Consider the following 22,398-nt stretch of genomic DNA (forward strand, 5'->3'; position numbering starts at 1 on the left):
AGTGAAGCGCAGCCATGGGTGGTGGTGCAGTTTGGCGGCTCCGGTGGTTGCTGGGATGCAATCAGGTGGTGGTTCTGTCAGTGCCAGGACGTGCAGTGCCAGCCTGCACGTTCTGCTTGTGTTTGCATAAGCACACACACCCCCACACCCAACCGGCACACTCTCAGATACTGGAGCTTATCGCCTTGCCTGAGCAAATCAATCAATTTAAAAGCAATTGCTGTTAATGTGCAACGTTTGTTTGGCAGCTGTCAAAAATTTGCACACACTCGCCCACACAGAGCGGGGCAGAGGGAGGCTGCTGCGACTCCTAGAGGCGCTTGATTGCCAAAGAGCTGAGGGATCCTTAAAGTCCTTGAGCCTTTGGTTTATTAGTTGGAGACCGAGGCCGCTGGTTCTGTGGGGTCAACCGGTTGGCGTCTGCTTCTGTGCTCCTTGATTGATGATCAAAGCTGCCATAATTGCCCCGCCGAACGAAACTAGTCAAATGTGGGTATCAATATGTATATCCTTGTGCCTCCAAATAGCTGCCTACTTGGTTCAGTGCCTCGCGCCTGATTGATGTTTCCCGTCGAACAAAATGGCTTCAATGATGAGCCATCATGTCTGGGTTTGATCTTAATTATGTGCCGATACTTTTTAGAGGCTTGGTCATTAGACAGACTTTTAAGAGCTTACTATTCTAATTTTTAGCTACAAGGTCCTTTCACTAACTAGACTACTTTTATATTTTATTTATTATAACATTTTTTAATTACTTTAAAGCTGTGCCAATGAATTAAAAACATTTCTATTCATTTTTTGTGACCTTTTCTAATCAGGAATGGAAAAAAAACATGTATGACTCGCTCTTATCGTTCTGCTAAATACAAGAATTACAAAAAGCACTGTCCTAGAAAGCAGCCAGTTGACAAAAAAATCAACGAATATTGTATGAATAACGTGTATAATCCACCATGCTTGGAGAGGAGCAGGAGCTGGCAGTGGGTAGCTGGTAGTTGGTGACACATTTGCATTTTACAAACAATTGAAAAAGTAGTTAAAGTTTTTGCTCTCGTCCAGAAACACCTTGCCAGAGTCACTTGTGCGCATAAGCAACGATTCACGCGGTCGACGTAGTAGCAGTTTTCTGTTTTGTTTTTTTTTTCGGTGGGGCTTTGGCTTGTGTTTGGCATATTACACTCAATGTCAGTTGCCCCCGAAGTTGCCCCACGCCACACCTGTCCAGGTGTCAAGGGTCTGCCTTCGCTGTTTTTGTCATTCTGCATCGGAGAACACACCGTGTGTACATCATATGGTGATTTACTGCATTTTTTTGGTACACTTTCGCTGGCGCTTTTTCATGGACACCCCATGCGTCCCGACTGACACATTTCTTTGATGTTGCACTTGCAGTTGCAACTTGCCACTAAGCTGCTTTCATAATGAGATGTAGGATAGGAAACTTTCTTGCAAAGCATTTCAGAGAACTAAACTATAAAAGCATTAACCTTTTCCATCCATTTTAAGATCGATCATCTAGAAGTCAACGAAAAGACAAATCGTTCTGGCTATCAATAACTGATTTACATGCCGAGATATCTACACCAAATAAGCTGCTCCTGCCCTGCTCCACGGCGATCCTGCACCGCTGGGAAAATGGGAAAACTGGCAGGACCAAATGCGAATGCGGATGCGGACGCATTGCAAACAATGGCAGCAAAATATGCTGCTGTGCTTAAATGAAATGCCAACAAAACCAAACAGTTAAATCGCTTGGGTGAGGGCTGCGACTGGAATGCGACTGTTGGATATCTGGAGGGATATTCGGGACGAAGGAGCTCGGCAGCTCGGAAGCTCGGGAGGTCGAAAACTAGGGAGGTGGCTGCCGGGATTGCTGGCTCTGGGCCGGACTGACGTTGGCCTCCGGGCGCGACTTGAAAAGCAGCTTCATTTTAGCGTATAATTGAGCGAGCACAAAATATGCGACAAGCGACAGAAGCCGGAGGGGGCGAGAGGGACGATGCTAGTAGAATGTGGGCGTGGAACCACCGACTAGCCTCCCTTCTCCCGCCGGGTGAGCCCGGCTTGCGTGCAAGCGGATGGATAACAAAGATTTTGCGGAAGTATGAAATTTTACTATTACTTTGTCGCAGCAAATAGAGCGGAAGTCAGTCAACGAATGCAATACCAAGTTCAGGCGACTTGATTGTGTCTTTGAGGCGCCGAAAGCAAGTTGGTGTGGTGTAGAGGGAGACTAGAGGGTGGTGGCAAAGTGCCAAATGCCACATTGGGGTGCTGGGTGGAAATCAATGCAAGTTCGCCTCCGAGGACGAGTATTTGTGGTTTAATGTGTGAAATATCTCTGGCATGCCACAATTTGTGGCACAACCAGTATATATATTTCTTTAAAATAAAAACTGAATTGTATTGTAATTTGTAATGGCTATTTCTATTTATTTGTATCATCTCTGGCGTTAGACGCTTGATAGACTGTGACATAATAATCTGACTATCTCGCTGGTCCCGCATCTCTCGCACAATCTAGAATTCAATAGTTCAACAATAAGCTACTTAGCGCCGTCTCCAAATAAGTCTTAGCTTTCCAAAATATAAGCATTATTCTTCAAACATTGAAGCTCATAGTCTATGATCAGTTTGGAGCAAACGGACCGATTCTTGTCTATCATGAAGATGGTCTGTAGGTGGGCAAGTATTCTGTGGCTTGTGATGTTCTGCCGGAGCGCTGATACAACATGCCGGGTGTGGTCCGAGCGAGGAGACGTTGCCCGGGTGGGTGACTTCATATTCTGTGAATGCTATCCTTCCGATACGTATTTTAAAAAAGTGTCAATAGTGTCAGTGAAACCCTTTAGGGAAATGGATACAAAAATCGTAAATAATATTACTATTAGGGCTAAAATAACGGCCGACCTAGAATCCGCGGAAAATTTTACTTGCGGCGGGACGAATACAAAAATCAATATTGTGCCTCTTCTAAATATTCAGGACTTTGAGTGTCGTTTGTATCCCGAAGAAATATTTGGGTGGTGTAGCTTCACTGGAGTGGGAAACGGGCGTTTCCAGGAGGAGACCTATTTTATATCAGCGAATGGAACGCCTAGAGCTAACTGCACTAAAATGCCATTCGACTCTTCGAGGATGCAGTGCGATCAAATTCGGATGGACCAGCAAGTTATGGATCAATATTTCAGGATGGAAATGGAATACCTTGGCGATATTCAGAAACAAGAGTTTGCCCTAAAAATCCATCAAATCCTTGTACCGAACGTGCAGATATTAGAACCCTTGTCTCCAAATTATTGCACATGTATGTTTTTAACGCGCAATTACCCTGAGTTAATTTGCAATGGTACTCTGAAACTTTGGAGTCCCAACATCGATTGGGTTAAACCATTCTTATTGGAATATAAAATAAAGAAATACATATTTCTTTACTATTGTATTCAGCTTCAAAAATCCCTTTTAAACTATCAGTCCTATGAAATGCGATTATCGTGCCGGCTTTACAATCCCCCCGAATCACCTTTCTCGCGGGAACTCATTAGAAATTGTACATCTGAGGCCTCTTTTCCCAAAACACCGCCTAGGCTGTTGCCGAATGGATATTTTTACGAACCCGAAATAAGAAGGGTTTACATATTCTGGAAACATCTGCATGAATTACAATGGAACGGACCCGAATTCGGATATACGGCTATGAGGTATACTGAACAAAGGTATATGTTCACTTTTACAAAGGTAACCACTTTTCCATTAGCTATAATGGATCATTTATTTCCAGTAAAGCGGGTCTTACTTTGGACAACACGTCTGCGGTGTTTTTGGACTGGGATGACACGCAACCAGCCACTGTCAAAATATGGAGCAAAAACTCCGTGGGTCTTTCGCAGAACTTCACAGAACTAAAGCTGCCGATCTTTGCCAGTTCCCATACACGACTGCCGAGGTCCCTTCTTTATAATGACAAGGATACCACTTTGAGCTGGAAGCCTCCTAGCGACGAAAATAATCTAGAAGGTTATACTGTCTACTGGTGTTCCGCCTCTACCAACACTTACCAGATCTGTGACGAAAAGGAAAGCATTAAAACGGAATCAGTGAACTCTTCCCAGCTTCAATTTTCGTTTCCGACGTCAATGGCCTCGTCCAATGTGGCAGTGGCAGCCAGGTACAAGGATCAGGTCAGCGGCGGGATGCAATGGAATGGACCTAGGTGGACCCATTCGAAATTACACTCTTTGGACGCTGTAATAATTCTTTCTTTGGCGCCCATTGTCGTTTCAATCGTTCTTATATGTATCTTCTTGGGCTATCGAAAATACAAAAAAATGTCTAATATCAGAGTGGAGCTTCCTGAAGGCCTACTGACGAACCTTCCGCCTGCTTCATCCGCAGCTACTGCCATTTCTGATTCAACTGCAGTTCCGAGGAAATTTCCCCCGCGAGCTATCAATAATTTCGAGTTTTTAACATCCCAAGCTCGGAAACTAAGTGAATCACAAATCAATGCCAAGCCGAAAAAAGCTCAGAATGGAAAGGAATCGGTGTCCAAAGGATCATACAGCTCCTCTACTCAGGAAAAGTGTTTCAATGAAGTTCAAGGAAACTATTGCGAAATGACACATTTTCCTATTGCGAGGGGCTCTGCTGGATCGTGCAGTTCACCTCCTGATAATGAAGAATCTTCGATGGCTTCAGGATCATACAGCTTGGGCCCAGCTAAGGAAAATAGCTTCGAAATGAGAGGCCCTGTCAGATCGCACAGTTTATTCCCCGATAGGGAAAAGACTTTGAATCTGACAGAATCAACAATTGCCACAGGAGCATACAGCTTGGGCCCAGTTAAGGAAAATAGCTTCGAAATGAGAGTCCCTGTCAGATCGCACAGTTTATTCCCCGATAGGGAAAAGACTTTGAATCTGACATCAATTGCCGCAGGAGCATACAGCTTGTGCCCAGTTAAGGAAAATAGCTTCGAAATGAGAGTCCCTGTCAGATCCCACAGTTTATTCCCCGATAGGGAAAAGACTTTGAATCTGACATCAATTGCCGCGGGAGCATACAGCTTGTGCCCAGTTAAGGAAAGGCCCTCGGAAAGAAGAGGACCTGACAGCTTATGTCCTGATAAGGAAAAGTCGTCGGGCACTTCAATAGACACAGGATCTTACACTACACTTCCCTCAAAAAGATGAGTGTTCTGAAGGCAAAAAAAAGTTTTGGTATAGTAGACATATAAAAATTGGTCTGATACTGAAATTCTATAAGGATCGACCAAATATATACCACATTTCCAGTCCTATATATGTTAAATATACTGTCTACTGCACATGCCTAGTTTATTTTGTTTATTTCCTCATGTGGGAATATCGTTTTTTCTTAGCCATCTTGGCTTCTGGGCTGCCAGTTGACGGAGATTTTAGGGCTTTTGTGTATGATGGCTGATAAACCGAAGATACAAAAAAACAACACCCCGATGGACACCACCGCATAAACCTCCATCTACAGTGGCTAAACACCTACAAGAAGACGACTATGTGCGGGTCCACACCTCACAAGTTTATTTATGGCGAGGAGCAGACCAAGGATTTGACCAAAAAACGTCACACTTAGTTTATTTTTTGCTAGGTTAAGTCGGTTTAAAAAAATGCTACAATTATATGCAATTTCAATGAGTTGTGGGTACAGAAGAGCTCGTTACTTTGCCTCCTTTTGCTTCTTCTTAAGTTCCTTGCAGAAGCCTTCGGCAGCAGCAACCTCGGCAGGAACTACCTGGTTCTTGAGGGCCTCTTCGGCCTCCATTCTGGCCACTCCCTCGCGCACCACGCGTTCGATATCGTCCAGCAGTCCGGAAGCCCCAAAGCGGAATCGTTCGGGTTGCAACCAGCGAGGTCCAAGAGTTTCATTGACAAGCGTCATCCAGGCAATGGCATCTCGAACTGTCCTCACTCCTCCCGCTGGCTTGAGACCAACAATCTGGCAAGTGCGGCGTTTGAACTCCTGTATGGCAAAAATCATAACCAGGCCGACGGGGAGAGTAGCATTAACGGTCTCCTTGCCTGTGGAGGTCTTAATGAAATCTGCTCCAGCCAACATGCAAGCCATGGCCGCTTTATAGACCTGAAAAATTATATTTAAACATGAATTCTTTGAGTCGAGAGGGTGGAGAAATTTATCTTACATTCTCCATTGTGCCCAGTTCACCAATTGCCAAGATAGTCTTGAGGTGAGCCTGCTGGCCGCAGGCACTACGCATGAGCACCACCTCGTTGTAGACTCCTTCCCAGTCTCCCACCAAAGCTAGTTGCCGGTTGATCACAATGTCGATCTCGGTGGCTCCGGCCAGAATGGCGTGGCTTATCTCCTGGAGGCGCGTCTGTAGGCCGTACTGACCAGTAGGGAATCCTGTGGCGACTGCTGCAATAGCAACCTTATCCAGTTTGTCGTATTGCTGTAGGGTTTGGTAGGCGTCCTTCACTCTTGCCGGATAAACGCAGCCAGCTGCGGTGTGCATCTCAGAGATTAGGGCGCGGTCAAAGAATTTGTCAAAGAACTGCGGCTCGAAAGGATAGCAGGCACGCAGGCAAAGTCTCCGGACATTTGCCGCGGTATCATCTCCGGCCAGTGTGGTCAGATCGGTAAGCATCAGAGCTCTGAGCCGGACTGACGTTGGCCTCCGGGTGCGACTTGAAAAGCAGCTTCATTTTAGCGTATAATTGAGCGAGCACAAAATATGCGACAAGCGATAGAAGACGGAGGGGGCGAGAGGGACGATGCTAGTAGAATGTGGGCGTGGCACCGCCGACCAGCCTCCCTTCTCCCGCCGGGTGAGCCCGGCTTGCGTGCAAGCGGATGGATAACAAAGATTTTGCGGAAGTATGAAATTTTACTATTACTTTGTTCCAGCAAATAGAGCGGAAGTCAGTCAACGAATGCAATACCAAGTTCAGGCGACTTGAGTGACTAGAGGGTGGTGGTAAATGCTACATTGGGGTGCAGGATCAATGAATCAATTACAATCAATGCAAATTCGCCTCCGAGGACGAGTATTCATGGTTTAATGTGTGAAATATCTCTGGCATGCCACAATTTGTGGCACAACCAGTATATATATTTCTTTAAAATAAAAACTGAATTGTATTGTAATTTGTAATACCTATTTCTATTTATTTGTATCATCTCTGGCGTTAGACGCTTCCTAGACTGTCACATAATTATCTGACTATCCCGCTGGTCCCGCATCTATCGCACAATCTATAATTCAATAGTTCAACAATAAGATACTTAGCGCCGTTTTGAAATAAGTCTTATCTCTCAAATATATAAACATAACTCCTCAAACATTGAAGCTCATAGTCTATGATCAGTTTGGAGCAAACGAACCGATTCTTGTCTATCATGAAGATGGTCTGTAGGTGGGCAAGTCTTCTGTGGCTTGTGATGTTCTGCCGGAGCGCTGATACAACATGCCGGGTGTGGTCCAAGCGAGGAGACGTTGCCCGGGTGGGTGACTTCATATTCTGTGAATGCTATACTTCCGATATGTATTTAAGAAAAGTGCCAATAGTGTCAGTGAAACCCTTTAGGGAATTGGATACAGAAATCGTAAATAATATTACTATTAGAGCTAAAATAACGACCGACCTAGAATCCGCGGAAAATTTTACTTGCGGCGGGACGAATACAAAAATCAATATTGTGCCTCTTCTAAATATTCAGGACTTTGAGTGTCGTTTGTATCCCGAAGAAATATTTGGGTGGTGTAGCTTCACTAGAGTGGGAAACGGGCGTTTCCAGGAGGAGACCTATTTTATATCAGTGAATGGAACGCCTAGAGCTAACTGCACTAAAATGCCACACAACTCTTCGAGGATGCAGTGCGATCAAATTCGGATGGACCAGCAAGTTATGGATCAATATTTCAGGATGGAAATGGAATACCTTGGCGATATTCAGAAACAAGAGTTTGCCCTAAAAATCCATCAAATCCTTGTACCGAACCTGCAGATATTATATCCCTATCCTCCAAATTATTGCACATGTATGTTTTTCAAGCGCAAATACCCCAAGTTAATTTGCAATGGTACTCTAAAACTTTGGAGTCCCAACATCGATTTGGTTAGACCATTCTCATTGGAATTAACAAAAAATAAATACACAATTCTTTACTATTGTATGCTGTTTCAAAAATCCCTTTTAAACTATCAGTCCTATGAAATGCGATTATCGTGCCGGCTTTACAATCCCCCCGAATCACCTTTCTCGCGGGAACTCATTAGAAATTGTACATCTGAGGTCTCTTTTCCCAAAACACCGCCTAGGCTGTTGCCGAATGGATATTTTTACGAACCCGAAATAAGAGGGGTTTACATATTCTGGAAACATCTGCGTGAATTACAATGGAACGGACCCGAATTCGGATATACGGCTATGACTGAACAAAGGTATATGTTAATTTTCACAAAGGTAACCACTTTTCCATTAGCTATAATGGATCATTTATTTCCAGTAAAGCGGGTCTTACTTTGGACAACACGTCTGCGCTGTTTTTGGACTGGGATGACACGCAACCAGCCACTGTCAAAATATGGAGCAAAAACTCCGTGGGTCTTTCGCAGAACTTCACAGAACTAAAGCTGCCGATCTTTGCCAGTTCCCATACACGACTGCCGAGGTCCCTTCTTTATAATGACAAGGATACCACTTTGAGCTGGAAGCCTCCTAGCGACGAAAATAATCTAGAAGGTTATACTGTCTACTGGTGTTCCGCCTCTACCAACACTTACCAGATCTGTGACGAAAAGGAAAGCATTAAAACGGAATCAGTGAACTCTTCCCAGCTTCAATTTTCGTTTCCGACGTCAATGGCCTCGTCCAATATGGCAGTGGCAGCCAGGTACAAGGATCAGGTCAGCGGCGGGATGCAATGGAATGGACCTAGATGGACCCATTCGAAATTACACTCTTTGGGCGCTGTAATAATTCTTTCTTTGGCGCCCATTGTCGTTTCTATCGTTCTCATATGTATCTTCTTCGGCTATCGAAAATACAAAAAAATGTCTAATATCAGAGTGGAGCTTCCTGAAGGCCTACTGACGAACCTTCCCCCTGCTTCATCCGCAGCTACTGCCATTCCAGATTCAACTGCAGTTCCGAGGAAATTTCCCCCGCGAGCTATCAATAATTTCGAGTTTTTAACATCCCAAGCTCGGAAACTAAGTGAATCACAATTCAATGCCAAACCGAAAAAAGCTCAGAATGGAAAGGAATCGGTGTCCAAAGGATCATACAGCTCCTCTACTCAGGAAAAGTGTTTCAATGAAGTTCAAGGAAACTATTGCGAAACGACACATTTTCCTATTGCCAGAGGCTTTGCTGGATCGTGCAGTTCACCTCCTGATAATGAAGAATCTTCGATGGCTTCAGGATCATACAGCTTGGGCCCAGCTAAGGAAAATAGCTTCGAAATGAGAGGCCCTGTCAGATCGCACAGTTTATTCCCCGATAGGGAAAAGACTTTGAATCTGACAGAATCAACAATTGCCACAGGAGCATACAGCTTGGGCCCAGTTAAGGAAAATAGCTTCGAAATGAGAGTCCCTGTCAGATCGCACAGTTTATTCCCCGATAGGGAAAAGACTTTGAATCTGACATCAATTGCCGCAGGAGCATACAGCTTGTGCCCAGTTAAGGAAAGGCCCTCGGAAAGAAGAGGACCTGACAGCTTATGTCCTGATAAGGAAAGTCCTTTAAGAACAACAGAATCATCGATTTCCCCAGGATTACACACCTTGTGCCCAGTTAAGGAAAAGTCCCCGGGGACTTCAAAAGTCACAGAATCTTACACTACACTTCCCTCAAAAAGATGAGTGTTCTGAAGGCAACAATAAAAGTCTAGTGTCTATAAAAATGGGTCTGATACTGAAATTCTGTAAGGATCGGCCAAATATATACCACATTTCCCGTCCGATATATGTCTAATATACTGTCTAGTTTAGTTTCTTGTTTATTTCCTTATGTGGGCAACTCGTTTTCTCTTAGCCAACCCGGCTTCTGGGGTGCCGGTTGACGGAGATTTTAAGGCTTCCGTTTATGTTCGGTGGTAAGCCAAAGATGCAAAAAAAAATCAACACCGCGATGGACACCACCGCATAAACCTCCATCTAAAGTGGCTAAACACCTACAAGAAGACGACTATGTGCGGGTCCACACCTCACAAGTTTATTTATGGCGAGGAGCAGACCAAGGATTTGACCAAAAAACGTCACTCTTAGGGTTTTTTTTGCTAGGTTAAGTCAGTTTAAAAAATGCTACAATTATATGCAATTTCAATGAGTTGTGGGTACAGAAGAGCTCGTTACTTTGCCTCCTTTTGCTTCTTCTTAAGTTCCTTGCAGAAGCCTTCGGCAGCAGCAACCTCGGCAGGAACTACCTGGTTCTTGAGGGCCTCTTCGGCCTCCATTCTGGCCACTCCCTCGCGCACCACGCGTTCGATATCGTCCAGCAGTCCGGAAGCCCCAAAGCGGAATCGTTCGGGTTGCAACCAGCGGGGTCCAAGCGTTTCATTGACAAGCGTCATCCAGGCAATGGCATCTCGAACTGTCCTCACTCCTCCCGCTGGCTTGAGACCCACAATCTGGCAGGTTCGGCGTTTAAACTCCTGTATGGCAAAAATCATAACCAGGCCGACGGGGAGAGTAGCATTAACGGTCTCCTTGCCTGTGGAGGTCTTAATGAAATCGGCTCCGGCCAACATGCATGCCATGGCAGCTTTATAGACCTGCAAAATGGTATTTAAACATGAATCTTTGAGTCGACATGGTGGTGGAAATTATCATACATTCTCCATTGTGCCCAGTTCACCAATTGCCAAGATAGTCTTGAGGTGAGCCTGCTGGCCGCAGGCACTACGCATGAGCACCACCTCGTTGTAGACTCCTTCCCAGTCTCCCACCAAAGCTAGTTGCCGGTTGATCACAATGTCGATCTCGGTGGCTCCGGCCAGAATGGCGTGGCTTATCTCCTGGAGGCGCGTCTGTAGGCCGTACTGACCAGTAGGGAATCCTGTGGCGACTGCTGCAATAGCAACCTTATCCAGTTTGTCGTATTGCTGTAGGGTTTGGTAGGCGTCCTTCACTCTTGCCGGATAAACGCAGACAGCTGCGGTGTGCATCTCAGAGATTAGGGCGCGGTCAAAGAATTTGTCAAAGAACTGCGGCTCGAAAGGATAGCAGGCACGCAGGCAAAGTCTCCGGACATTTGCCGCGGTATCGTCTCCGGCCAGTGTGGTCAGATCGGTCAGCATCAGAGCTCTGAGCCGGACTGACTTTGGCCTCCGGGCGCGACTTGAAAAGCAGCTTCATTTTAGCGTATAATTGAGCGAGCACAAAATATGCGACAAGCGACAGAAGCCGGAGGGGGCGAGAGGGACGATGCTAGTAGAATGTGGGCGTGGCACCGCCGACCAGCCTCCCTTCTCCCGCCGGGTGAGCCCGGCTTGCGTGCAAGCGGATGGATAACAAAGATTTTGCGGAAGTATGAAATTTTACTATTACTTTGTCGCAGCAAATAGAGCGGAAGTCAGTTAACGAATGCAATACCAAGTTCAGGCGACTTGAGTGACTAGAGGGTGGTGGTAAATGCTACATTGGGGTGCAGGATCAATGAATCAATCAGAATCAATGCAAATTCGCCTCCGAGGACGAGTATTCATGGTTTAATGTGTGAAATATCTCTGGCATGCCACAATTTGTGGCACAACCAGTATATATATTTCTTTAAAATAAAAACTGAATTGTATTGTAATTTGTAATGCCTATTTCTATTTATTTGTATCATCTCTGGCGTTAGACGCTTCCTAGACTGTCACATAATTATCTGACTTTCCCGCTGGTCCCGCATCTCTCGCACAATCTATAATTCAATAGTTCAACAATAAGATACTTAGCGCCGTTTTGAAATAAGTCTTATCTCTCAAATATATAAACATAACTCCTCAAACATTGAAGCTCATAGTCTATGATCAGTTTGGAGCAAACGGACCGATTCTTGTTTATCATGAAGATGGTCTGTAGGTGGGCAAGTATTCTGTGGCTTGTGATGTTCTGCCGGAGCGCTGATACAACATGCCGGGTGTGGTCCGAGCGAGGAGACGTTGCCCGGGTGGGTGACTTCATATTCTGTGAATGCTATCCTTCCGATACGTATTTTAAAAAAGTGTCAATAGTGTCAGTGAAACCCTTTAGGGAAATGGATACAAAAATCGTAAATAATATTACTATTAGGGCTAAAATAACGGCCGACCTAGAATCCGCGGAAAATTTTACTTGCGGCGGGACGAATATAAAAATCAATATTGTGCCTTTTCTAAATATCCAGGACTTTGAGTGTCGTTTGTATCCCGAAGAAATATTTGGGTGGTGTAGCTTCACTAGAGTGGGAAACGGGCGTTTCCAGGAGGAGACCTATTTTATATCAGCGAATGGAACGCCTAGAGCTAACTGCACTGAAATGCCACACAACTCTTCGAGGATGCAGTGCGATCAAATTCGGATGGACCAGCAAGTTATGGATCAATATTTCAGGATGGAAATGGAATACCTTGGCGATATTCAGAAACAAGAGTTTGCCCTAAAAATCCATCAAATCCTTGTACCGAACATGCAGACATTATTTCTCTATCCTCCAAATTATTGCACATGTATATTTTTGAAGCGCAAGGTAATTTGCAATGGTACTCTGAAACTTTGGAGTCCCAACATCGATTGGGTTAAATCATTCTCATTGGAATATAAAAAAAATAAATTCACATTTCTTCACTATTGTATGCGGCGTCAAAAATCCCTTTTAAAATATCAGTCCTATGAAATGCGATTATCGTGCCGGCTTTACAATCCCCCCGAATCACCTTTCTCGCGGGAACTCATTAGAAATTGTACATCTGGGGCCTCTTTTCCCAAAACACCGCCTAGGCTGTTGCCGAATGGATATTTTTACGAATCCGAAAGTAGACAGGTTTACATATTCTGGAAACATCTGAATGAACTACAATGGAACGGACCCGATTTCGGATACACTGCTATGACTGAACAAAGGTATATTTTATAAACCTCTTATCCATTAGCTTTAATGGATCATTTATTTCCAGTAAACCGGGTCTTACTTTGGACAACACGTCTGCGCTGTTTTTGGACTGGGATGACACGCAACCAGCCACTGTCAAAATATGGAGCAAAAACTCCGAGGGTCGTTCGCGGAACTTCAGAGAACTAAAGCTGCCGATCTTTGCCAATTCCCATACACGACTGCCGAGGTCCCTTCTTTATAATGACAAGGATACCACTTTGAGCTGGAAGCCTCCTAGCGACGAAAATAATCTAGAAGGTTATACTGTCTACTGGTGTTCCGCCTCTACCAACACTTACCAGATCTGTGACGAAAAGGAAAGCATTAAAACGGAATCAGTGAACTCTTCCCAGCTTCAATTTTCGTTTCCGACGTCAATGGCCTCGTCCAATATGGCAGTGGCAGCCAGGTACAAGGATCAGGTCAGCGGCGGGATGCAATGGAATGGACCTAGATGGACCCATTCGAAATTACACTCTTTGGGCGCTGTAATAATTCTTTCTTTGGCGCCCATTGTCGTTTCTATCGTTCTCATATGTATCTTCTTCGGCTATCGAAAATACAAAAAAATGTCTAATATCAGAGTGGAGCTTCCTGAAGGCCTACTGACGAACCTTCCCCCTGCTTCATCCGCAGCTACTGCCATTCCAGATTCAACTGCAGTTCCGAGGAAATTTCCCCCGCGAGCTATCAATAATTTCGAGTTTTTAACATCCCAAGCTCGGAAACTAAGTGAATCACAATTCAATGCCAAACCGAAAAAAGCTCAGAATGGAAAGGAATCGGTGTCCAAAGGATCATACAGCTCCTCTACTCAGGAAAAGTGTTTCAATGAAGTTCAAGGAAACTATTGCGAAATGACACATTTTCCTATTGCCAGAGGCTTTGCTGGATCGTGCAGTTCACCTCCTGATAATAAAGAATCTTCGATGGCTTCAGGATCATACAGCTTGGGCCCAGCTAAGGAAAATAGCTTCGAAATGAGAGGCCCTGTCAGATCGCACAGTTTATTCCCCGATAGGGAAAAGACTTTGAATCTGACAGAATCAACAATTGCCACAGGAGCATACAGCTTGGGCCCAGTTAAGGAAAATAGCTTCGAAATGAGAGTCCCTGTCAGATCGCACAGTTTATTCCCCGATAGGGAAAAGACTTTGAATCTGACATCAATTGCCGCAGGAGCATACAGCTTGTGCCCAGTTAAGGAAAGGCCCTCGGAAAGAAGAGGACCTGACAGCTTATGTCCTGATAAGGAAAGTCCTTTAAGAACAACAGAATCATCGATTTCCCCAGGATTACACACCTTGTGCCCAGTTAAGGAAAAGTCCCCGGGGACTTCAAAAGTCACAGAATCTTACACTACACTTCCCTCAAAAAGATGAGTGTTCTGAAGGCAACAATAAAAGTCTAGTGTCTATAAAAATGGGTCTGATACTGAAATTCTGTAAGGATCGGCCAAATATATACCACATTTCCCGTCCGATATATGTCTAATATACTGTCTAGTTTAGTTTCTTGTTTATTTCCTTATGTGGGCAACTCGTTTTCTCTTAGCCAACCCGGCTTCTGGGGTGCCGGTTGACGGAGATTTTAAGGCTTCCGTTTATGTTCGGTGGTAAGCCAAAGATGCAAAAAAAAATCAACACCGCGATGGACACCACCGCATAAACCTCCATCTAAAGTGGCTAAACACCTACAAGAAGACGACTATGTGCGGGTCCACACCTCACAAGTTTATTTATGGCGAGGAGCAGACCAAGGATTTGACCAAAAAACGTCACTCTTAGGGTATTTTTTGCTAGGTTAAGTCAGTTTAAAAAATGCTACAATTATATGCAATTTCAATGAGTTGTGGGTACAGAAGAGCTCGTTACTTTGCCTCCTTTTGCTTCTTCTTAAGTTCCTTGCAGAAGCCTTCGGCAGCAGCAACCTCGGCAGGAACTACCTGGTTCTTGAGGGCCTCTTCGGCCTCCATTCTGGCCACTCCCTCGCGCACCACGCGTTCGATATCGTCCAGCAGTCCGGAAGCCCCAAAGCGGAATCGTTCGGGTTGCAACCAGCGGGGTCCAAGCGTTTCATTGACAAGCGTCATCCAGGCAATGGCATCTCGAACTGTCCTCACTCCTCCCGCTGGCTTGAGACCCACAATCTGGCAGGTTCGGCGTTTAAACTCCTGTATGGCAAAAATCATAACCAGGCCGACGGGGAGAGTAGCATTAACGGTCTCCTTGCCTGTGGAGGTCTTAATGAAATCGGCTCCGGCCAACATGCAAGCCATGGCCGCTTTATAGACCTGCAAAATGGTATTTAAACATAAATCTTTGAGTCGACATGGTGGTGGATATGCATACATTCTCCATTGTGCCCAGTTCACCAATTGCCAAGATAGTCTTGAGGTGAGCCTGCTGGCCGCAGGCACTACGCATGAGCACCACCTCGTTGTAGACTCCTTCCCAGTCTCCCACCAAAGCTAGTTGCCGGTTGATCACAATGTCGATCTCGGTGGCTCCGGCCAGAATGGCATGGCTTATCTCCTGGAGGCGCGTCTGTAGGCCGTACTGACCAGTTGGGAATCCTGTGGCGACTGCTGCAATAGCAACCTTATCCAGTTTGTCGTATTGCAGTAGGGTTTGGTAGGCGTCCTTCACTCTTGCCGGATAAACGCAGACAGCTGCGGTGTGCATCTCAGAGATTAGGGCGCGGTCAAAGAATTTGTCAAAGAACTGCGGCTCGAAAGGATAGCAGGCACGCAGGCAAAGTCTCCGGACATTTGCCGCGGTATCATCTCCGGCCAGTGTGGTCAGATCGGTCAGCATCAGAGCTCTGAGTGCCCACGCAACCTCGTTGACCCCGCTCACATGGCAGCGTTGGGAAACGGTCATGGCAATCTCCTCGATCTGGCGCAACGAAATGTTGACCGTGAACAGGTAGGGGTCTGAAACATAAACATTAAATAAAATAAGGGGTTTACATACATTTTGATGTATAAATTACCAAATGGCAGGGTTTTGTTGACTTCAAGTTCCTTGGTCTCCATCTTGTCTATCAGTTTCTTGTTTTCCTCCCCAGCGAACTTGACCTTCCAATCTGCTTCTATCTGAGTCTTACCCGAAAACACGCAGTCTTATCAATTTGAATATGGAACAGCTGATCGCAGTGTTGCCACTTAATTTACTGATAATTTCAGGGGTGCAAAACCGTTACACGATCACCAAACATTTATACATTCATCACAATAACAATAATAAATATTTACTTTAAAATAAAACAGTTGAACAATGACGGCATGTTACTGAGTTTTTATACTTTTATTGCATTGCTTAAATACTTTCAAAGGCACCTAGTGAAAAATATATTCTAGTAAAATATTTCCTTACTTTCGTAATTAACATAATTAATTCGTTAATTATTAACAGAATGGTATGTAGAAAATGTAGAAATCGTTTAAGGTACTCCGCTTAAGAATCGGATCAGGATTGGAGAAGATATAGCCATCCCTGTGCGCCATATAGGGGAAAACCCCATTTTCAAGGGATCCCATCACGAAAAATGGACAAAAAATCTAAAAAATATTTTGTCTCGGGATTTTGATGCAGAATGGTGGAGAATCGATGTAGAAATCGTTTAAGGTACTCCGCTTGAGAATCGGATGAGAATTGGGGAAGATCTAGCCTTCACTGTGCGCCATATAGGGGAAAACCCCATTTTCAAGGGATCCCATCACGAAAAATGGACAAAAAATCTAACAAATATTTTGTCTCGGGATTTTGATGCAGAATGGTGCAGAATCGATGTAGAAATCGTTCAAGGTATCCCATCACGAAAAATGGACAAAAAATCTAAAAAATATTTTGTCTCGGGATTTTGATGCAGAATGGTGGAGAATCGATGTAGAAATCGTTTAAGGTACTCCGCTTGAGCATCGGATGAGAATTGGAGAAGATATAGCCATCACTGTTGGCTATATAGGAGAAAACCCCATTTTCAGGGTATCCCATCACGAAAAATGGACAAAAAATCTAAAAAATATTTTGTCTTGGGATTTATATGCATAATGGTGGAGAATCGATGTAGAAATCGTTTAAGGTACTCCGCTTGAGGATCGGATGAGAATTGGAGAAATAAAATATTGGAGAAATAAAATAAAAAATATTTTGTCTCGGGATTTTGATGCAGAATGGTGGAGAATCGATGTAGAAATCGTTTAAGGTACTCCGCTTGAGTATCGGATGAGAATTGGAGAAGATATAGCCATCACTGTTGGCTATATAGAGGAAAACCCCATTTTCAAGGTATCCCATCACGAAAAATGGACAAAAAATCTAAAAAATATTTTGTCTCGGGATTTTGATGCAGAATGGTGGAGAATCGATGTAGAAATCGTTTAAGGTACTCCGCTTGAGGATCGGATGAGAATTGGAGAAGATATAGCCATCACTGTGGGCCCTATATGGGAAAACCCCATTTTCAAGGGATCCCATCACGAAAAATGGACAAAAAATCTAAAAAATATTTTGTCTCGGGATTTTGATGCAGAATGGTGGAGAATCGATGTAGAAATCGTTTAAGGTACTTCGCTTGAGGATCGGATGAGAATTGGAGAAGATATAGCCATCACTGTTGGCTATATAGGAGAAAACCCCATTTTCAGGGTATCCCATCCCGAAAAATGGACAAAAAATCTAAAAAATATTTTGTCTTGGGATTTATATGCATAATGGTGAAGAATCGATCCAGAAATCGTTTAAGGTACTCCGCTTGAGGATCGGATGAGAATTGGGGAAGATCTAGCCTTTACTGTGCGCCATATAGGGGAAAACGCCATTTTCAAAGGGTCCCATCACGAAAAATGGACAAAAAATCTAAAAAATATTTTGTCTCGGGATTTTGATGCAGAATGGTGGAGAATCGATGTAGAAATCGTTCAAGGTACTTCGCTTGAGGATCGGATGAGAATTGGAGAAGATATAGCCATCACTGTGGGCCCTATATGGGAAAACCCCATTTTCAAGGGATCCCATCACGAAAAATGGACAAAAAATCTAAAAAATATTTGGTCTCGGGATTTTGATGCATAATGGTGGAGAATCGATCCAGAAATCGTTTAAGGTACTCCGCTTGAGAATCGGATGAGAATTGAAGAAGATATAGCCATACTGTGGGCCCTATATGGGAAAACCCCATTTTCAAGGGATCCCATCACGAAAAATGGACAAAAAATCTAAAAAATATTTTGTCTCGGGATTTATATGCATAATGGTGGAGAATCGATCCAGAAATCGTTAAAGGTACTCCGCTTGAGAATCGGATGAGAATTGGAGAAGATATAGCCATCACTGTGGGCCCTATATGGGAAAACCTCATTTTCAAGGGATCCCATCACGAAAAATGGACAAAAAATCTAAAAAATATTTTGTTTCGGGATTTTGATGCATAATGGTGGAGAATCGATCCAGAAATCGTTTAAGGTACTCCGCTTGAGAATCGGATGAGAATTGAAGAAGATATAGCCATACTGTGGGCCCTATATGGGAAAACCCCATTTTCAAGGGATCCCATCACGAAAAATGGACAAAAAATCTAAAAAATATTTTGTCTCGGGATTTATATGCATAATGGTGGAGAATCGATCCAAAAAATCGTTAAAGGTACTCCGCTTGAGAATCGGATGAGAATTGGAGAAGATATAGCCATCACTGTGGGCCCTATATGGGAAAACGCCATTTTCAAAGGGTCCCATCACGAAAAATGGACAAAAAATCAAAAAAATATTTAAATAATCTAAAAAATAGGGGAAACCCCCATTTAGAAGGGATCCCTATGTTACTAAGATAGATACCTTGACCAAGATACTGTTAAGTATCTTGATTTTGTCAATATTTGGAAGTATGATTGTCAAAGTGTTTAAACTTAATTCTTTGTTTTTTAATTAAGCTTTTAAAAACCAAAAAAATAAATGTGTTAAACAACTCTTTATATAAGGTTTTTGACGCAGCTTTAGGGTCAATATATTTGACCCTTTTAAGAAATATTTCAGCTCCCATTTCAAGGGAAAATTTTAGTCTGGTTGCTTAGTTAGACCAGCTAGGAGGTTACACTTATTTTTTAGACTTTTTCTAAACAATTTTGCTAAACAATAGGTGGTAAATGGTGATAAAAATTATTGACAATTGTGTAACATCTTAAAGATCATTTATTTATATATGACAACTCTATGGTAAGTACATATATAGACTTTAAAAGAATTTTTTATTGGTTACTAAACTGATTTCTTGAATAAGTTCTATTTTATTTTTAAATTGGCGAATTAATTGTTCCTGTCATGATATTAATTCTCTTGGATGCCTAAAGGGCTGCCGTAATTGTTTATCAAGGCCCTCTGTTAGATGCATCCAAAACATCCCGAAAACCCACACTATTGTTGCGATGCGTGTGTGGGTGTGGGTGGGTGGATGAGTGGGATGTAGCATGCAACATAAATTGTTGCATGCCAGGCAGGCGCTTTAAGGCATCCGAGCATGGCGTGCTGCGGTTTGGAGCCTCAATTGCATAGCAATATCTTTGGTTTGTGTGTCCAACGTTTTGTTGATTGACGGTTAGCCGGAAAATCAATATCACTATGCTAATGAGACTCACATAAGTGCAAAAACAAATGTGCATAGATATGTACATATATTTGGGAATACATATGTATGTACCTAAAACGCAAGATGGAGAGCATTGGTAATGAGCTTTGTCGGAAATTAGACAAGTATATTGGTGGCTTGAAACAAACTCCCTATATAATCGGTGGTTTGATGCATTATCCTTGAACCGTGAAGTGCAATTAAATGTCTCTCCGCAGAAAGCCTGTCAGCCAAAGCAGATTCATTGAATAATTCAATTCTTTATTCGACGTTATTGACGCGTGATGTGTTGACCTTTACCCTAAGCATTCACATATGAGCCCCACCTCCCATCCCACCCCCGCCATCTATTCATTCGGTTTGTCAATTGTCTGCCTGACTGCTAATTTAATTAGATTTAAATTTATAATCACGCTTTCCCGTTCATGCCGTGTAATTATCAATTTTTATCGCTTTGGCTTTTATGCTTTGGCTGCCGTGGCTGCATTATTCCAGCCGGCTAATTACAAAACATTTTAAATACGCACCGAGCTCTATGAAGTGTTTGGCTATTAATAATAAATTTCTCACACCGGATCTGGATGTCATGACTTAATTGCTTCATTTAATTTTGGCTTTGAAATGCTTTAGCAACTACAACTTAAATTATTGTTTCTAAAGGTCGCCTGTGCTTGCTTTTGCTTCAAACGAAAAATTCTACCTTTAAACGGAATATATGCTGGCATTCAAATGCTGTTTGTGGTGTGACTAACAGTATTTATTTAAATTTAATTTATTATTAAGCGGCTTTGCACTTTAATCGGTGACGACAGTTGACAACCGATCGGCCATTATGCCCCGAATACGTGCCACGCCAACATTTACATACGAGTATCTCGTCGGACAGCTCTTCCTGTGAGCTGCGGTGGGCATTTTAATTATTTTGACATTTCGCCATTAGCTGTAAAATATAATTAACTACCGCAAACACGATTTCCACGCAAATAAACAAAGGTTTCTGTTTGCAAAAAATACTCAAAACTTAAAAGGTGCACCAAGAAAAAAAGTCTATCGCAGTAAACAAAAATTATAATTGTATTAGACATTTTTATTGACGTAAAAGCCTATCAAAATGCTTTTTGTTGACTCATTTTACTTTGCTACACATTTTTTTGTATACAATTTTTTTTTTTTTAATTTTTTTAGTGCAACAAAACTATCTCATATTAATTATATTTAGCATATTTTCGCTTGCGAAAAATTCAAAAATTAATTGCTGTAATATGTACATCGTACGTTTGTAATTGACAGGACTACTTATCCCTCTTGAATGGTAGCTCTAGGCAACGGAAGAAAATAGTTATAGTACTATCAACATTATTCTTGTTTTCTCTTTTTAACAATTAGTTATTTCTTTGTTTTTAACTGATATCTTTTTAAAACTAATAAATAAAATATTCAAAGCTTCTTACCAAATGTGCTTGTTTCTTATTTTGCATAAAAAATATGTCATGCTCATAATATTTATTTTGAAATTTAGACTCAGATTTAAAAAACCAGACATCAAATGGAAGCTCTTTTTATATTAGGCCCTAATATTATTGTATATTCTTATGACCTTGAGATTTTTAATTAAATTTACCGACTTTCATTTCAGTAGAGCTTCGAAAACAAAATATAAGTTGTGCAAATATATAATTTGTATATAAAATAAAATAAAATGTTAAAATTTTTAAAAACTGAAAGTTCCATTTCCTTTATCCGATTCTTAAAAGCTTTCAAATGTGTGTGAAACATCGAAAACACGTTATATTAAAGCTCGTGTTTTGGTAAGTGCCTTTGATGGGTAGTAGAGCTTATGTGAACAACAGTGTTGGTTAAAAACCAAGGCGGCAAAGTAAAAAAATTCAACAATGATTAGACTCTAAACAATTTATAATACAATTTTAAAAACAGATTGAAAAAAGCTTATTGAAACATAAAAAGAGAATGTCCATTATAGAGTCCTTGATTATAAAACTAAATAAATAAATATATTATGAAGTTTTAAACTGAAAAAATCAAACAATCTAACAATCTAACAAAATATATAAAAAAAAACAAGCGGTTAAATTACAATTTATTTTAAAATTTAACTATTTATTTCCAGATAGTTATGAGAAGTTGTCTCTTTGTTAAAAGGAAGGACACTTTCACTTTTACATTTTCTAAGCGCCGACTGAAAAACAAGAGGACAGTTAAAACTATTTCGGGGATGGGTGGGCTTTCGCTTTTTTATCTGGCTCGGTTGCAACCGAATGTTGCAACGGCCACGCCCACGCCTTTCGCAAAAAGCACAGTGCACAGCTTTGAAGAACCGGGCCAAACATAACAACAACCACAACTAACCTTTCCTAATAAAAAATGATTGCGACGGCCTTCAGCCGACCGCTCGCCCCTTTAAGGCCGCCCCGCAAAACAAACAAAAAAGCAGGAAGCACTCGGTGTTTCGTATCAGCCGAGAAGCAAAAGCTCTGGCAGTGGAGACCTTAAGTGCGAGATGAGATTTTGGCCACGCTGAGTGGGAGAAAGGACCCTGAGAGGGGTTTAGCAGGAGAGCCAAGCTGGCGAGAGGATTGGTGAGAGACGCCGCTGTGTCTGACAAAATGCGTTGAACACGAATCCTTGC

At 42.6% G+C, this 22,398-nt stretch overlaps 4 protein-coding genes across 4 annotated transcripts; 1 reads left to right on the plus strand and 3 right to left on the minus strand.

Moving 5' to 3' along the window:
- The first annotated feature begins 2,611 nt into the window (after positions 1-2,611).
- Positions 2,612-5,199, plus strand: LOC108131370 (uncharacterized). The gene is made up of 2 exons (XM_017250232.3): positions 2,612-3,719; positions 3,785-5,199. Exons 1-2 carry the CDS (start codon positions 2,629-2,631, stop codon positions 5,193-5,195), a joined length of 2,502 nt encoding a protein of 833 aa, XP_017105721.3. The 5' UTR covers positions 2,612-2,628; the 3' UTR covers positions 5,196-5,199.
- A 413-nt stretch (positions 5,200-5,612) lies between these two features.
- LOC108131372 (deoxyribose-phosphate aldolase-like) lies at positions 5,613-6,652 on the minus strand. The gene is made up of 2 exons (XM_017250235.3): positions 6,182-6,652; positions 5,613-6,120 (listed from the first exon to the last, which is right to left on the minus strand). The coding sequence occupies exons 1-2, from the start codon at positions 6,644-6,646 to the stop codon at positions 5,698-5,700; spliced, it is 888 nt and encodes a 295-aa protein (XP_017105724.2). The 5' UTR covers positions 6,647-6,652; the 3' UTR covers positions 5,613-5,697.
- A 3,338-nt stretch (positions 6,653-9,990) lies between these two features.
- On the minus strand, positions 9,991-11,311 carry LOC122321797 (deoxyribose-phosphate aldolase-like). The gene is made up of 2 exons (XM_043212736.2): positions 10,841-11,311; positions 9,991-10,780 (listed from the first exon to the last, which is right to left on the minus strand). The coding sequence occupies exons 1-2, from the start codon at positions 11,303-11,305 to the stop codon at positions 10,358-10,360; spliced, it is 888 nt and encodes a 295-aa protein (XP_043068671.1). The 5' UTR covers positions 11,306-11,311; the 3' UTR covers positions 9,991-10,357.
- Positions 11,312-14,837: 3,526 nt separating this feature from the next.
- Positions 14,838-16,432, minus strand: LOC108131371 (deoxyribose-phosphate aldolase). Its single transcript, XM_017250234.3, has 3 exons — positions 16,120-16,432; positions 15,477-16,060; positions 14,838-15,418 (listed from the first exon to the last, which is right to left on the minus strand). Exons 1-3 carry the CDS (start codon positions 16,160-16,162, stop codon positions 14,996-14,998), a joined length of 1,050 nt encoding a protein of 349 aa, XP_017105723.2. The 5' UTR covers positions 16,163-16,432; the 3' UTR covers positions 14,838-14,995.
- Positions 16,433-22,398: the final 5,966 nt, after the last annotated feature.

Source organism: Drosophila bipectinata, chromosome 2L, assembly GCF_030179905.1.
Source record: "Drosophila bipectinata strain 14024-0381.07 chromosome 2L, DbipHiC1v2, whole genome shotgun sequence".
Classification (NCBI taxonomy): Eukaryota; Metazoa; Arthropoda; class Insecta; order Diptera; family Drosophilidae; genus Drosophila; species Drosophila bipectinata.

Excerpts from the sequence above, each read along its gene's own strand:
- LOC108131370 (XM_017250232.3), top strand. The coding sequence starts at position 2,629 with ATGATCAGTTTGGAGCAAACGGACCGATTCTTGTCTATCATGAAGATG. Across the intron at positions 3,720-3,784 it reads ATGAGGTATACTGAACAAAG|TAAAGCGGGTCTTACTTTGG; the intron begins GTATATGTTCAC and ends ATTTATTTCCAG.
- LOC108131372 (XM_017250235.3), bottom strand. The coding sequence starts at position 6,646 with ATGCTTACCGATCTGACCACACTGGCCGGAGATGATACCGCGGCAAAT. Across the intron at positions 6,121-6,181 it reads AACTGGGCACAATGGAGAAT|GTCTATAAAGCGGCCATGGC; the intron begins GTAAGATAAATT and ends ATAATTTTTCAG.
- LOC122321797 (XM_043212736.2), bottom strand. The coding sequence starts at position 11,305 with ATGCTGACCGATCTGACCACACTGGCCGGAGACGATACCGCGGCAAAT. Across the intron at positions 10,781-10,840 it reads AACTGGGCACAATGGAGAAT|GTCTATAAAGCTGCCATGGC; the intron begins GTATGATAATTT and ends ACCATTTTGCAG.
- LOC108131371 (XM_017250234.3), bottom strand. The coding sequence starts at position 16,162 with ATGGAGACCAAGGAACTTGAAGTCAACAAAACCCTGCCATTTG. Across the intron at positions 16,061-16,119 it reads CAACAAAACCCTGCCATTTG|ACCCCTACCTGTTCACGGTC; the intron begins GTAATTTATACA and ends TTTATGTTTCAG. Across the intron at positions 15,419-15,476 it reads AACTGGGCACAATGGAGAAT|GTCTATAAAGCGGCCATGGC; the intron begins GTATGCATATCC and ends ACCATTTTGCAG.